The 15924-nt window shown below is 40.1% G+C and overlaps 1 protein-coding gene across 3 annotated transcripts; it reads right to left on the bottom strand.

Annotated features, from left to right (window-relative positions):
• Positions 1-1545: 1545 nt before the first annotated feature.
• Positions 1546-15407, bottom strand: LOC121868827 (neurobeachin-like). Of its 3 annotated transcripts, XR_006089462.1 has the most exons (6): positions 15254-15407; positions 14921-15002; positions 13887-14051; positions 11624-11736; positions 7964-8072; positions 1546-3250 (listed from the first exon to the last, which is right to left on the bottom strand). XR_006089462.1 is itself a non-coding variant. In XM_042369795.1 (3 exons), the coding sequence occupies exons 1-3, from the start codon at positions 15376-15378 to the stop codon at positions 13854-13856; spliced, it is 405 nt and encodes a 134-aa protein (XP_042225729.1). In that variant the 5' UTR covers positions 15379-15407; the 3' UTR covers positions 13702-13853. The 3 variants fall into 3 exon arrangements, 2 of the variants coding, with proteins under 2 accessions (XP_042225729.1, XP_042225728.1); XM_042369795.1 differs by lacking the exons at positions 1546-3250; positions 7964-8072; positions 11624-11736 and having other exon boundaries at positions 13702-14051; XM_042369794.1 differs by lacking the exons at positions 1546-3250; positions 7964-8072; positions 11624-11736 and having other exon boundaries at positions 13702-14051; positions 15333-15407.
• Between the last annotated feature and the right edge of the window lie 517 nt (positions 15408-15924).

Raw genomic sequence — 15924 nt, 5'->3', positions numbered from 1 at the left:
CCGCATAAAAAGTATAAATTTAAAACATTTGCAAGTAACCACGAGAAAAATGGAAGGGACGCGTTAAACTCGCTCTCTGTCGGGGGAATCGGGGCGACGAACAAAAGTGTAAGCGTGTCGGTTCAAACCGATTACGACGTGGAATAACTCTTTGCCGGTACCGAAGGGATTTCCTCTGCCGAGTATAATGCTCTACGCCTGGACGAATGTAATTACCCTACTAAACTTACAATAACACCGACGCACTATTAAACGCGACGTCTCCCGACCGCACGCTCGATAAAACCGGATGTAACTCCTTGACGCTTCCCGCCCGCCCCTCCTACACTCCTCTCATCCATCGCACGCCCTTCTGACACCTCGCTTACACTCGTCACATACCTCTACCACTTCTCTTACACCCATCTAACATTTAACACAGCCCTATAACACTCCATATACCCCAATAACATTACATACACCACCATCACACTTATCTACCTTTGTCCCACACTAATCTACTGCATCAAGACCACCCATCGCCCAAAAATTCACAATCTACGTCCTCGGGAGTACCTACGATGATATTTTCAAAACGCAAAGTAACCTCAAATGACAAATGTCCTGTCGAGGTGCAAAAAAGTTGGGATTGGATATGCTTCTCCTCGATATGCTAATAACGGTGTTGGTAGAGGAGGAACTCTTCATGCCGACGGTAGTATAGCGCGTTTGCTCTCGCCCGACACCAGATGCCCTGCCCCCTCCTCGAGAGTTACGGCCAGTTGGCTGTTGTAGACCCGTCCGATTTTGTCCCGCAGTAATGACATATTTGTAAATTGGTTTATTAATAACAGTTAGAATGATCATTTCTGCCGAGAAAGATATTTATGTAAAGTCTATAAAGATACAGTAGTACCCCGATTTACGCGGTCAATTGAACCCACGGGGGTACTGCGGAAAGTGAAAACCGCCCAAAGTGAACAATAGAACATATGGGATTAATTCCAATAGAGACTGGCCCGACCCCCAAACTCCACTTTTTCCGACACAATACCTATGTTGTAGTAAAAATAACATCTTAATTTTATGATGGTATGCTCAAACAATTAATATTTAAGAGAAATACAGTCGCCAGGTTAATGTCCATTCAAATAATGGACTCAAATCCCCCCCCCCCCTCTTCCCAGCTCACTAGCTCCTACCTCTCTGAGAAATGTTTGGGTGAAAACACTAGATTTTAACGTTTAGTAATAAATAATACCTCAGACTAAAGTTAGGATAATATAATTGACATTTCTGGATTCCTTGCAGGTCAGGTAATATTTTGAATGTAAACTTCATATATTTTGCACAAAAGATAAAATATTTGCTTTGTGTAAACCAAATTATTACATTAGATCTAAAATTTGTATGTCTAATGCAAAATCCATAAAGTTTATATTCAAAATGATCATCATATTGTAAGAATTCCAGCAATGTAAATTATATTCTGGCCGGGTAATTTGTATGAATTTTATGAGCTAAATAAAAAATAATAATATTATACTTCACCGCGTATATGAGTAAATGCACCGCGGAAAGTGAAAGTCCATTTCTGGCAAGGTACCGCGTAAATGAGAAATCGCGGAAAGTGAAACCACGTTAAGCGGGGTATTACTGTACTTACATTCGTTATTTCAAACATACGTGAATTAACTCTTAAAACTCTGCTAACAAATTTGTACTTTCGGAGCATGCATTTAACGTGTACTTATCTTTACCCGCAGCGAGTCGTACCGAAACAAATTACGTATCGGTAAAACTACATTATGCAAAAACTAACATTTTAAAACATCGGAATCGCATTGAAATATTACACGGCCCCCGAAAATTAGTAGACGAGCGTGACGGACTTTGTCCCGTCGGCAGAGGCGGGAAAATGTGAACTTGTTCTCGGTTGTGTAAAATTTCAATGTGATTCTCATCTTTTAAAATGTTCTCTTTACATTTTGTAGTATTACTGATACGTAATTTGTCATAGTAAGCCTTATTGTGGGTCAAAATAAGTACAGTATATATTAAATGCACCCTCCCAAAACGTCGACTTCCTATCGCACTAACAGTTAATTCGCGTACGGGATTTCTCGTAAACTTGCTACGTGCTCCTTTCTGAAATAATGAATGTAAGCATCTTTATAGAATTTACATAAATATCTTTCTCGGCAGAAATGATCATTCCAACCGTTATTAATAAACCAATTTACAAATATGTCATTGATTCTGGATAAAATTGGACGGATCTGCAAAGGCCAATCGCCGGTAACTCTCGCTGAGGGGGCGGAGCATCTTTTCTCGGCTGGGAAAAACGCCCTTTAGTGTTTCTGCTGGCAAACCTCATAGTGGTGGTGGTTTTAGAGTTAGGTAAGTATTCCTGGTATTGTAGGAGACAGTACGCGCATTACCCAAATTGCGTAGTCTCTTACAAACGACATAACATTACATGCACTATACTGTACTAACCAACAAAGTACACAATAAACTTCACTCTACGGTATAACGTCAATAAAGTAAACGATCGTATGTAATCTTTGAGTTACGCAGATATCCGCACCTCCGCTCCCCGTAACTCACAATTATATACGTTACAGAAATATCCCACAACTTCGTCTGACGATTACGGTAGTGGCGACCCCCGGAGTGCTTTTCGCTTTGCCATGCAGTTTTAGTCCACGGTAAAATAGTACAAAAAACTTGCTGCCTATCATTTCAAGTGTTTCGCCTATCCAATCATTAATACAACTTTTGCAAACCATTTTCTCCCGCAAAAATCGCGTCAATGCCACGGTTCCCAATCCGATGAAATTCAAAATGCTACAATGTATTTGCAACGTGTCAACAGTGCTAATTTTCTCGCCAAAATCTAGACGACTTCTTGGATAAATTCATTGTCGATAAGTATCAACTTGCACAATCGTCCTCCATCTTCACTTTGTCAGCATGGAGGAACAATATTACTTTCATTACAATTACTCTACTGTAAAACTAAAAAAAAAAAAACCTTGATAAATCTTAGAGCTATACAAATTAACATAATATTTACAACACTGTAACTCTACAGGAATGACACATGCATCACACACAAGTCATAATACAATAATCACAGAGATCTTCTACAAGTTCACAAACATATACAGTATCGAGAGGTATCTTTGTCCAAATGGCCGTTAAACACCAGCTGCACAATCTGTCTCCGCTCGTGTCTCTCGCTGTATCTGTCGACTCTGACCCGTAGCTGAAACAAACAAATTCCTGTGAAAATACATAACAAAATACTCATGCAAATTATACTAAATTCCTTGCAAACTTCAACTAAAATATCAATGTTCATTCTTTGTACACCTGTATACTCACCACACTGATAAACAAACTATTCCCATTCAAAACATACCCACTGCAATTTACATACTACTGTACTCTACTACCCCACAAGAATATCTCACATTTATTACTTCTCTACACAGGTGTAATGGCCCATTTCATAAACAGAAAGATTATTAAATGGGTTAATAACATTTGATTTATATACTGATTCACCACCTATAACTAGCTACGAGGTGACACGTTCAGTGCACGTGACGAGGTGTGCCCGCGGGAAGCTGCGTCATATTATGCCGAGTTAAGGCATTTAGTAGCCGGCCACATAAAGCGGGCGGTAGTTTGATATCCTCGACTAGAGGAAGACGTTATTTGAGAACCGTCGAAGATGGTTCCGTCATCCCTCGAGGGAGGACGACGTGCCTATTCCGTTCTCCCTCGATGGGTAACCACTCGTAGAAGTTCCGCCCAATCTCGCACGCGAGAAGGATGTGATTATTCGGTCTATTTGCATAGCCCCCGTCCTTCTCTTCACACTCGTAAATACTCTAAGTTCGGTTGATTTACACTCTGGAATTGTATCGACGGCAGTTCCTCAATAAAAGGAGAAACGGACAATTGGGTTTCGCTACTAAAAACCAATATAATATAAACGTTCGGGCCAATAGACGTAGGTGTAGTTCACGGGTACGGACATAATTCTATACTATACGGTATCACCTAATACCAAATCAAACTTAGAGAACAAAACTCCTCCACCCGTTGGAAGAACCGCAACGAATCGATGCGGAACGTCCATGCCCCCTCAAATGATAAACAATTCTGCAAACACAAACACACTTTCACCTAATAATAGACCACACCACAATCATCGACATACGGAGACAGCCCAAACAAAATGACGCACGATGCTCTTCTGATTAAGTGACCGACATCGCCTCGGCACGCGAATGCCACCGATAAAACGCAAGACGACACTTTACCGCAAGCGCTCGACTCCATACCGCCGATAACCGAACGTGGGCCACTGCGCTACGTCCGACGTCAGAAAACGCGCCTCCATTTACCGACGGGTACTCGATAAACACAATATAATACTAATAAAAAAAACTGTCCACTATATGACAACCTTACCTTACCCTACAATGAGTCCCCAAATCTGCTGTAGCAAGCATTCAGCTGCCTAAAACAGTTAACACAAAAACCTCCACCCAGTTTAAACCCACGAATGTTCTATTACCCGTCTTTTAATAATCGATTAATTTCGTATATATTACCGTACAATACAATTAAAACTCTTCAATAATAACTATAGACTATTGGTAAATTTGAACACAATAATTGCCACTGGACTCTCTATTTCATTTAACAGACTACGATCGACGTGATTATTACGCCCGGTGATGAACGTCGCCAAAAAACTTGACCCGCCCCTCCATATTTTCATCCTCGGATTTGCAATATTTGCGCGGGTCGAACCGGATCCTCAAAATCGGCCGCAAATACGACAAAATCCCACTCCTCGTCCACCTATACAACTCGTGATAATTACGTGGAATAATCCACTTAAATAGAGTAACTTAATTATAACGAGAATTCGTCGACGAAAATATTCAATGCACAATTAGTAGATTTAACCTGTAATACAGTACAACGTCGATTTAAACCGATTAAATATAACATTATCGATTTAAAGCGACACCCACAATTAAGGACAATGTTTTAATTTAACGCGAATCTTTCCTATTTTGTGAGAATCAATGTGTAGCGTCGTATTTTACAATTCGCGTCTAATGTTTCACTGGGCACGCTACACTGTCCTAAGGCCAAAGCTGTGCTCTACTGTAGATGTACTAAATGATTACTAACATTTGGGTCTAGTGCAAACTATAGCATAATTATATTCAAATTAATCACTATTTTAATAAAAATTCCAGTAATGTAAATTATATTCTCCACGGTCACTTCTGTGACAGTTTATAAACAAAAAACAAAAACTCAATCTAAAGGACATAAATAAATAATTCACTCCACCTTTGGCACAACTGTCAAACACGTCACCTCCCTCCCAGGGTTTGGTGGTTATAGGCTCTAAGTTATTATCTTATATAATATCACAGACTAGTGGTATACTGCGCACATCACTGTCATCCTTAAAATCTCTTTCATTCATATTACGCTACATAACATTCAAATCCACCGCACTTGTAGAGTCACGGGAAATGTCGGTAAAGGATAACTCGCCTACTGTGTGTTTTACACGAATTGTACCGAGGTACTGTCATATAATATTAAGTGTATGTGCTCATAGCATTAAGGAGAACTCGAGGTATCTATAGGATGATTGGGAAGGTTCAATTGATATGGACTAGTGTACTATAAGGGTAGATCGTGTTTGAAGGTCGTACTATTTACGTCTGTGAACGATCGGTGAACGTAGCCACCGCAGGTATCGGACGAAAATATAAAAGAACAATGATTCGGAAAAACAATAAATGTATCAGACCTATGTGAAGTGTTGGAAGTGATCCAGAAACTAAACTTCAAAGAAAATATCTCGTATGCCTCGGTGTGAGCTTAATACACCTCGTTATCTCGCGTGACGAATAACCACGAACAATGAGACGATCGGAGAATCTTATGACTGTGTTCGACGATTGCAACGTGTGAGGGGAGGATCCCTAATTACAGATTGAAGTGAAGTGGATATACCCACGCCACGAAAATAGACAGAGCTAGGCTCTGTCTAAGTAGGTTCCCGTTCCGCCCCAGGCTACAGTTTTCAGTTAATGATATAGCCCAATTAATTTCCCCAGGAACTGCCAAACCAGACCCTTACTTAAGTGTGTAATTTAGGATTAAGATATATAATTATAAGGCATAAGGTCACAATAGATAGGAAAGTGTATATGTGAGAACCAGAATAAAATCAAAGTGAAAATTAAAAATTGTAAACTGTAGGCCTAGTTCGGTGAGAGACACGAGGCATCTTCCTTAGTGATCCCCGCTCTTTCGCCAAAATGGGTCGGTGAACTCCATTGTGCTCCATTCAGCCCTAAAAGACTTATCTAGCAGTTTTTTACATCTAAAAACCTTGCCTGATGTTATAGTGAAGAAATAGTTGCACTAGTGTGTGGTGATAAAAGCCCATCGGGCCTTACTTAGTGACGGCCGCTCTCTCGCCAAAACAGGTACCGCACGTTCGGAGCGTCGGTCATTACCACCCGGGATAGGAGAAAATAATTGTATGTTTGAGAAGATTCGCGGTCGCTACGTGGAGCGACCTAAGAATGCCAGACGTGGAACCAGTACTGGTATGATTACCCGGGAAGTATCCCCTCAAACTCATCAAGAGTAGTGTGTGTACCTAATAATACCGAAGAGTTCCATACTTGTGGGTGTGAAGTGTACCCGGGATGTGGTCTTATGATATAACGTGTTGCTGTAATGCAACATGTGATGCTATACTCTAACAGGTGGTGCAGTCTGATGTGTTGGGTGTTATGGTAAGAAGGAATGACCGAGGTAAGGAGGTCAGTGATTATTATGAAGATGATAATGGCAATTATTTGATGTAAGACGTGTATTGATGTGAAGTGTAATGAAAATAATAGTTATTCTTCTGAAGGCAAACTCTTTTTGTATTGTGACGGGATGCAATATGTTTTATAAAGAATAAATTAGTTAAGTCATGCTTCATGTTTCACCCTTCTTCCCACTATCGATTTGGTCAATGAAAAACCCAACCCAATGCCAGGCTTACTCTGCCCGCTACCTAACGAGCTACGTACCGTCCAGGGGGGTCTGGTGGCAGCGACCTTAGAATTAAGAATAGAGTTAAGTTATCCCCTTAGAGTTAGTGACCCCAGAACTGGACAGTATAGTGGTAGCAGAATATAAGTTGCATTGCGAATAATTGAAATATAATTGTCATATTTTGCACAAGAGATAAAAATTTTAGCCATTTCTAATAAAATTAATTATAACGTCATTTTAGTAACATTTTATAAGAGAAAAACTTAGTCACTCTTAAGGATAGATAAATAAATAAGCACTAGACATATCACCTCACCTTCCCCCCCATCAGCTGATCACTAAGAAACAGACCATTTCACGTCCCATCATTTTAGCCGTGTTGAGTGTTTGTTTTAACATAATACTGTACTACAAAAACAATATTTTGCTTATTCTAAGGGATGGACTGAAGTGCATCTGGGTAGACTCAGTCTTTTTAGTATTTTGTGTTTCTCTCAAGTACCAAACTAAATTATTTCATTCAAACAACACTTCGATTTAGTGCCAATTCGGTTTAAAGTGACCTCTCTTGGAACGTATCTCGCGTTATATCCAAGTTCTACTGTATTTGATTATTTCATCGTTAACATCAAATATCGTACTGTAGGTACACAAACAATTCCATTATTAGCGTGGACTATTTACTATTTTCCTGTCAAAATAACAATATTTTCAACTTGACCTAAATTCACACACAATTCAACATTTATTTGTAAAATTCACTGACTTTTCCACACCAGTACACACCCTGGAGAGGTGGCTGGTGGTAGGTGAACAATACTAATACTAAAATAACTTCAACCTCTGTACTGGATGTATCACTGGTGTTACCTACCCTTACGAGCAGACGACGAGGCCGACCTCTGCACCAACGATAACTGTCGTCGCCTCGGTTTAGCGAGTGTCGTCCGGGGTGTTGGGTAGCCTCCCTCGTCCGCGATCGCCTGTAAACACAATCATCCATTACCGTACTGTACTTACAACACTCAATAAATATCCACAAAGTCTGTACAAAGTCTCCAGTACATGTATATCTTGTCCTCTTCAAACTGACAACAACAAAAATACTACTCATAGATACAGTAAAGAACAGTATAATCATCCCAGTTCATCTTTAACATAAAGCACTGAATGGTGAGAGCTTCCATCTTAAGTCCTTCATCACCACCACTGCTCAATAGGGTGTGTCATAGGAGGAAAGATCAGCTAAAACTAATGGCCCATCACTTTTTTGGTAGATTTTAGTGTATATAAACAGAAAATAATTTCAGTTTCAATATTTTGCAACCTTTTGCTAGGTAAATTTTAGCTTGAAATTTATCGAAAATCTAACGTACAGCTGCATTAGTGCATTACAATTAAATAGTGAACATTGCTTTCTGACTTCATTCTTTAACAACCCAACTAACAATATTTTTTTCTGTTTCAGATTCTGATGCATTTATAAGTTGATAATATTTGCGATGGCTGCTTGTGTCAGGACGAGGAACCAAAAATCCAGCCATCTCAGTCACTATCTTGGGTCTGGGAGAGAGCTCCTGAAGTAGGAGTTGCCTACATTGAGAGATGCTTTGAGATACGGTGTTTTAATCAGGCAAATCAGTGAAAAGAACCAAAGAACTTACACAAACAAAGACATTGCCAGTGATATGACCAAAGCTGTCTTGGCACAGTACACTCTGGCTAACGCTCAGTTCAAGCCTCCAGTCATAACAAGTCAGAAGAAGATTAGTGAGAGACTGCTAGCCAGTTGGGAAAAGGCAAGAGATATCTCTCTTGGGAGAGGAAAACTTGCAGTTAAGGACAGCTTTGCCAACAACTGGACCAGTTATTTGACATAATTACTTGCAAGTGCCCAATTGTTCTCTGTCCTGAGTTTTGATGCGATCGTGACTGTAAATCCGAGGCCCACATCTCCTGTATTTGCAAGCGTGAACTGAAGATTCCTGTGATCGAACTGGCATTTGTCAAAGCACAGAGAGAGAAGACTGGCAGTATAGGGGCTCTCATGATTTCTAGCCAAGATATTCCGGAGTCCAAGAGACAGGAGGCTGCCACAGAGAGACAGAAGAGGAGAAGAGTTGCCGAGGAAAAGAGACTTGAGAAGGCCCAGGGTGAGGTAAAAAAGGCCGATGATTGGAGTCAAGCTGATTCAGAGTTTAATGACTTCCCCATGGCTGATCCGAGTGCTGACCAGGAGAATGGTGACTTTGTCCCTAACCCAGAAAATAATGATCCCAAACCTTCCAGGCATAAGATTCGAAATAGGAAAGATATCCCGAGCATAGCTCTGGCCAGCATGCGACACCACACTGGTCTCAGAGAAACTGCAGAGATAGCAACAGCTGCCTGGATTGACGGTGGTTTGATAACACCTGATGATGTTCACCTGGTGATAGATCATAACAAAGGCAGGAGAGCTCAGGAGAAGCTTGTCAGTAACCTAGAAGAGGAGTTTGATAAGGGGATAAGAGAAAATGGAATCAATTGTTTGTTCTTTGATGGGAGAAGGATGACACTAAAGTGTTCATGAAGGTTGGAGATTCTGACAAGTTGTTCCCTGCCATGGTGAAGGAGGAACACTACTCCTGCTGCAGTGAACCAGGAGGGAAGTATTTGTGGCATTTCACTCCAGAGAAAGATGACATCAGGAAACCAGCTGAGATAGTGGCAGATAACATTGTGAACTGGCTCAGAGAGAGGAACGTAGACCAGACCCTGCAGGCCATTGGAGGGGACAGCACCAACACGAACACAGGGTGGCAAGGGGGGGTCATACAGTGAATAGAGCGGAAGATTGGGAGGAAGCTGGTCTGGATTGTTTGTGACCTCCACACCAACGAGTTGCCACTCAGACATCTGATCCAGGAGCTGGATGGCAAGACTCTTTCAAACAACAGATGATCTGGTCCTCTTGGCAAGATGCTGGACTCTGCCACTGAGTTAGAAATAAATCCGAGCTTTGAAAAAATCACAGTTGGCCCTCCACTCGTTGAGCTTGCACATACTGTCATTGACGACCTGAGTACTGACCAGTACAATGGTTACATGATTGTCTACTTGCCAAATTGGTTCAACACCAAGGTCAAGTCATTGTTCTCCGAAGGTCCGAGGCATGTTCTCTTCCAGCTTGAGCTCCTGAGGAGTCAGCCAAGGAAGGTTGTTCAGATTGTGGAGCAGACTGTGAGGAGATCTTCCTGGTATGCTCATCCCGAGGCAGTTCTGCAGACAATGCTCTGCAGTAAGGATGAGGAGGAGAGAAGAGTGGCAGTCAAGAAGATCTTGGATATGAGACTTATGAGAGGATCTGGGCATGACGAATCAGTTGGTGACAATTCCTTCAGGGTCAGGAAGACTCCTGAAGTCAATCTAGGTGCCAAGACCCTCACTGATCTCATAGATCTGGATAACATCCAAGCTGGCAGTGAGCCCCCTCTTACCTGCAGCCTCACCAATGTTCAAGTCAGAGCTTTCCTGGACAACCCCATGCATGTCCCTGCCTGGCCCTCACACACCCAGAGTATAGAGCGTTGTGTACAGCAAGTGAGCGAGGCCAGCAGTCACGTGTACAGCCAGGAGAGGAGGGAAGGCTACATCCGAGCTCAGGTGGTCAGCAGGGAGGTGATGAGTAGAAACAGAAGCAAGAAAGACATGTTCTCTATGGTGTGCAGCAACACCGGGTCGTAGTAGTAAAACCAGTTTTTGTATTTGATGATTTTGTTTTCTAAAGGAATATTAAATTTAATAAATGTGTCAAGATCATTCGTTTCACTATTCTGGATCATTTTCATCCTAATAAATTAACCTGATACATTTACTTTACTTTAAATAAGCTATTTAGTGGTGTTGGTAAAAGGGTGGGAATACTGAATTTTCATAAGATTTCAAGTTAAAATTTACCTAGCAAAAAATAAAAACTTTTCAAATCTGAAGATATCACATGATTCTGCACATAGAACTACATCATTAATACCATGGGCCGATTTTTCAAACTCAAAAAAAAAAAAATTCGCCTCCGTAGGGTCTTACTAAACTGTACAGTACAAATACGTGTGTCATATGACCTACAGTTAAAATAAATAATCACTCACAATATTAAAACACTTAAGACTGACTCATATATCTACCCTTCAATAGTTATAATACACTATTTACCTTCTGGTATTGCACTAACTACTGTACCAGAGGACTTCAAAATTTAAGTGTAGCATTACAGCTTTTTTAAATTTAAGTGTAGCATTACAGCTTTTTTAAAACTAATCATTTTACACTACAAACGAGTGCTACCAAACCAGGTGTTTCCCATACACGTCGTCGTCGGCCCTGTACGGTATCTCTTAATTAGTTATATTAATGACCCTCAAACAGTCTTCTCCTACACATATACTGTATCTACATCTCATCTAACAATGTCATCCCTCTACAGGAGGTGGGGGAGCCGGGTTCATTCCACTCGCATTTTACTGTAAACTTATCCTAATATACAGTTACGTACCCGAGTGTGTGTGTGTGTGTGTGCACTGGCCGGACCACATAACACATTTCACTTGCTACGGCTTGAGAGGGTCACGGCGCCATAATCACCTCACACTATTTGCAAATTTTGACCTGTAGAAAAAACAATAAATAAACTAAATTATTATGCTATTATACATGGACAGTAATGCTGACACAATAATTTCTTGTCCATATTCAATAATAAACAGCAACACCAACTGATATTCCAAAACTAATTAACACTTCCAAATGTTGCCTTGTAAAGACAACACCACCTTTACTCACATCAATCAACTAAATAGTACTACTAAGTAGATACATTCTTGGAGGATAAATATGAACAATGACTCTACATTCTTCTGATTTTCTTTCATCAGTCATCTTCATGTCTCATACAGGGAGGTGGATATTGTCTGCAATGCATCAAGTCATTATTGTGCATTTGCGTCCAGTTTGGTTAAATCTTTCTCCACGGTTTAAAAATTAGTCACGTCGGTAACTTTATAGATGCATACGCCTCTACGTAATACGTCCCGTTAAAACGTGACAGACGCTAATACGGGTTGTACCTCTCTAGTCCGCCACTAGCACCACTTTCACTGCTTTGTGGTCTCTTTGAAGACATATTGAAGGGTTAAATGTTGTACAGTAAGTTCTCAAATTTCCCAAGTTTTTACTTCGACGTTTTTCATTTGGACACAAAAAAAACCAACAGTACAATTTAAAATTTCAATGGGCTTGAGCGGCCCGCCAATGTTCGGACGTGCACAATTGTGTAAACGGTGTCATTTCTCTATGTACAAAAGATTCATTATTGTTTATTACCGAAAGTCTTTTTGATTGAATTAATGTTTATGTGTGCAAAATGAACAATACAATTCATTAATAATACGTAGAATATTAAAACACGAGGAGACAAGACGGCATTGTTTTCGTTGTTTACAAAACCAGTGACTGACTGGTTCTACATATAAAACTGAAAAAATAAGACCCTGGTTGTAGAATTAGTAAAATTAATATGGTTGTTTTAAGTAATGTTATTAATGTTAATAAATGGAACAATGGAAGTAGCTAACCATTAATGGTAAAGAAAAAAGTGAGATCGAGTATGTAAGTGCGCACAAGTGAAAACATATCGTCATTACTCTACATAAGAATATGAAAGCAACACTTATTACTGTTCTTTTAATTAATGTTTCTGAATTTAAAAAAAAATTCTACCCACCATAAAGACATAAAGACAGCCAATGTTGTTGTGTGTGTTTTTACTTGGATGACAAAGTTGCCAAGTCATCAGGTTCAACTCTAGCTGAAGCTGTAGAACACAAGAACTTTTCTGTGTTGTTTTTAGTTTTTATTTAACTTTATCTGTGTTATTTTCGTTGGTTTATATAGGATGTTGCTTTATTACAGGCAGTAATTCGCCAAAAAAGTAGGGTAAATAAGGCCAAATTTAGCCAAACATCGAAAGTACCAGACTCGAATTAATTTTCTCCGTGGGCAAACTAAAATCGTTCCGGACCACAGAATGCCGGACTAGAGGTACAACCTGTATCATTATAGCCACTTAACTACTGTATAACACACTCCAAGTGAAAAGGAGGCACCAAGTCCAAGAGCTTAACACAACAATGGGTGTATTATGCACCAATTACTGTACAATACATAAGCCAGCTTGCCTGACCACAGGGAAAGATCTGTCTCAAGAGTGTACAGGAGACCCTTTCATTAACCGACTTAAATAAAACTAAACATTCTTTAAATGCATCCATAGGGGTTATTTAATCTATGGTCTGTGCATGGTAAGAGGAACTGACAACCCTCGTACACTGCCTGGTTAAACATTTCACTTACTGACTCACCTTTAGTGAGCCTTAAAATAGCATCCACAAAAAAATATATACAGGTGTTCCTCTACTTAACAACGTTCAACTTACAAACTTTCACAGATACAAACATCATCGCTGAGGAAGGTTACCTGCCAGAACAGGTGTTTAATGTGGATGAGAATGGATTATTTTGAAGACAATTCCAGATAGAACAAACATTACCTAAGAGTGAACCAGGTTTTAAGGCTGCATTAACGGGTATAGCTGTAATAAATATCCACAATCTTTTCATTCTTTACAATATGTTTGGTGTCTACAAGAGTAAAGTTGGACTTACAAACAAGCCTCAGGAACATAAGTAAGTAGAGGAGCACCTGTAGGTTATTCTCACAAATTATCTTAATCACAAAGCAGTATTTTGTGAGTACCGACCATATCTGTAGAGAACGCACGGAATGTGTCGTCCCAAAAGCCACCGTGGGCAGTAACAGAGCGAGAGTCGACGGTTGTTCCACGCCGGATGCTCCTCGTATGAACCTTCCGACTCGGTCGTCTCCCAGGTCGCACTTCTGCTGCCGTTGCCCGAGGCAGCTTGTTCTGTGGGTTAAGTTTGTAATGTGAATAATGCCTGCGTCTGATAATTATACTGCACTACATCTTTACAACCATTGTACTGGCAGGGGTGGTGATCCTATGGCACGCGAAAACATCTTTTTATACCCCACCCATAATAAATAAATACATACATAAATAAATAAATACATACATACATACATACATACATACATACATACATGCAGGGTAGAAACAAAATGAATTCACATAAATAAGCAACAAGGCTCCCCCTTTCTTCCAAAATGAAGGTCCATTATTATTGTCACGTAATTCATTAATTTTACCTCTTGTGAATTACTGTACTAGTTATAAATAACATGTAATTTCTAAAGCTGTCCCATTTAGAACATTCAGAAGAGTTACTGGTTGCTTAAACAGACTTCTCTAAGAATGCTTTCAAGCATTTTGCTCTTTCTCTCCATAAAAATTTTGTAACATAATAAAATAATAATAATAATCTTCTGCTCAAAATTCCCACGGGCTCACGAGAGAATGATTCAGAATATTATCGCCATTTTAGGCATGCGCTCTCAAAAAGGTTCGCCACCCCTGGTATAGGATATTAACAATCTATCATAATGCCCTTATGCGAGATCATGCTGATAACTTTCATTTGTATGGTGTACTGGTAAAGTGTGTTGAGTAGCCAAAGGTGTGTCTAGATGTATGTGTGACAAGTGTGTCCTGGGGTAAGAGGACATGATACAAGTACTGTACAATCACAACTACTATATTGATACAAAATGGAATACATTATACTGTACATAAAACTAAGTAAACAACAAGTTCTTATGTTTCTATAAACAACGATGAACTCTACAAATACGTACTGAATAATGACCATATCTTACTTGGAACGACATGCACTGACCGACGGAGGCGAGAGCGGACGGACACTGCCACCATCGGCATACCTGGGACTCTGTACGTTGACTGAAACAAATTGGTTAAAAATCTTCAAACCTATTCATTAAATGTAGGAAGAGTAAAGCAACATTAACCCCCTAACATCATTATTGGATATTATAATTCACCTTTCTTCATTGTCATCAGTCCTATGTATGTAACAGGTGCTTCTCCATATACCTACATTCTTTTCCAGCTTTTATTAGTGTAAATACCATAAGGAAAGTGTAAATATAAACACATTACCTTCTCCAAATTATAACACAAGTAATGAGTACCTGAGTGATTGCTGTTCCAGGGGATGATTATTTGTGATGGTATTGACAGACAGGAGAGGCAAATGGGGATAAGTATTACCATAAATGTGGCAGCTGGGGATTTGCTTCACAGATTTCATCGCCATACACTCGTCCTCCCCAGAGAACGTCGATGGTGACTGCAAAGAACAGCTTTGGATAAAACATATCGCTAACATAAAAGGAGAAACGCACCAAACTGACTCGGCACGCTGGTACAGAATATATACAAATGTTTCGTAAAATACCAAGTTGCAGAGGCTTCATCAATAACCGAGACAGTCTGCCCAAACTTTTCAATTTGCCTATCAAAGGCCTGTTAGAGGAGAGAAACAAGGTCAGCAACAGTGCCATGAATGGAAAATGTCAACTTATTTTTTCACCTTCCTGACAGTAATTATACCTATACCTTACACAACAAAACACACAATCAGTACTACTCTATGTACCAGTGTGTGTACTACAGTGATATCCCCATCACCCGGAACAGTCGGTGCAGAGCACTTCCAGGGACGAGAGATTTCATGGCGGGGGATTGGCGGTCTCGTATTACCGACCTCCCGATACGATGTCGGGTTATCCGTCATCGGGTGAGGGATAACTGGGTCTCGTGGCCTGAAGATGTCTTGAATAAAGACAAAAGCTAAGGTTCT

The sequence above is a fragment of the Homarus americanus genome, unplaced genomic scaffold (genome assembly GCF_018991925.1).
Source record: "Homarus americanus isolate GMGI-L3 unplaced genomic scaffold, GMGI_Hamer_2.0 scaffold30535, whole genome shotgun sequence".
NCBI classification, from domain to species: domain Eukaryota; kingdom Metazoa; phylum Arthropoda; class Malacostraca; order Decapoda; family Nephropidae; genus Homarus; species Homarus americanus.
The sequence above is the reverse complement of the archived record's forward strand: the minus strand, read 5'-3'. Positions and strand labels throughout refer to the sequence as shown.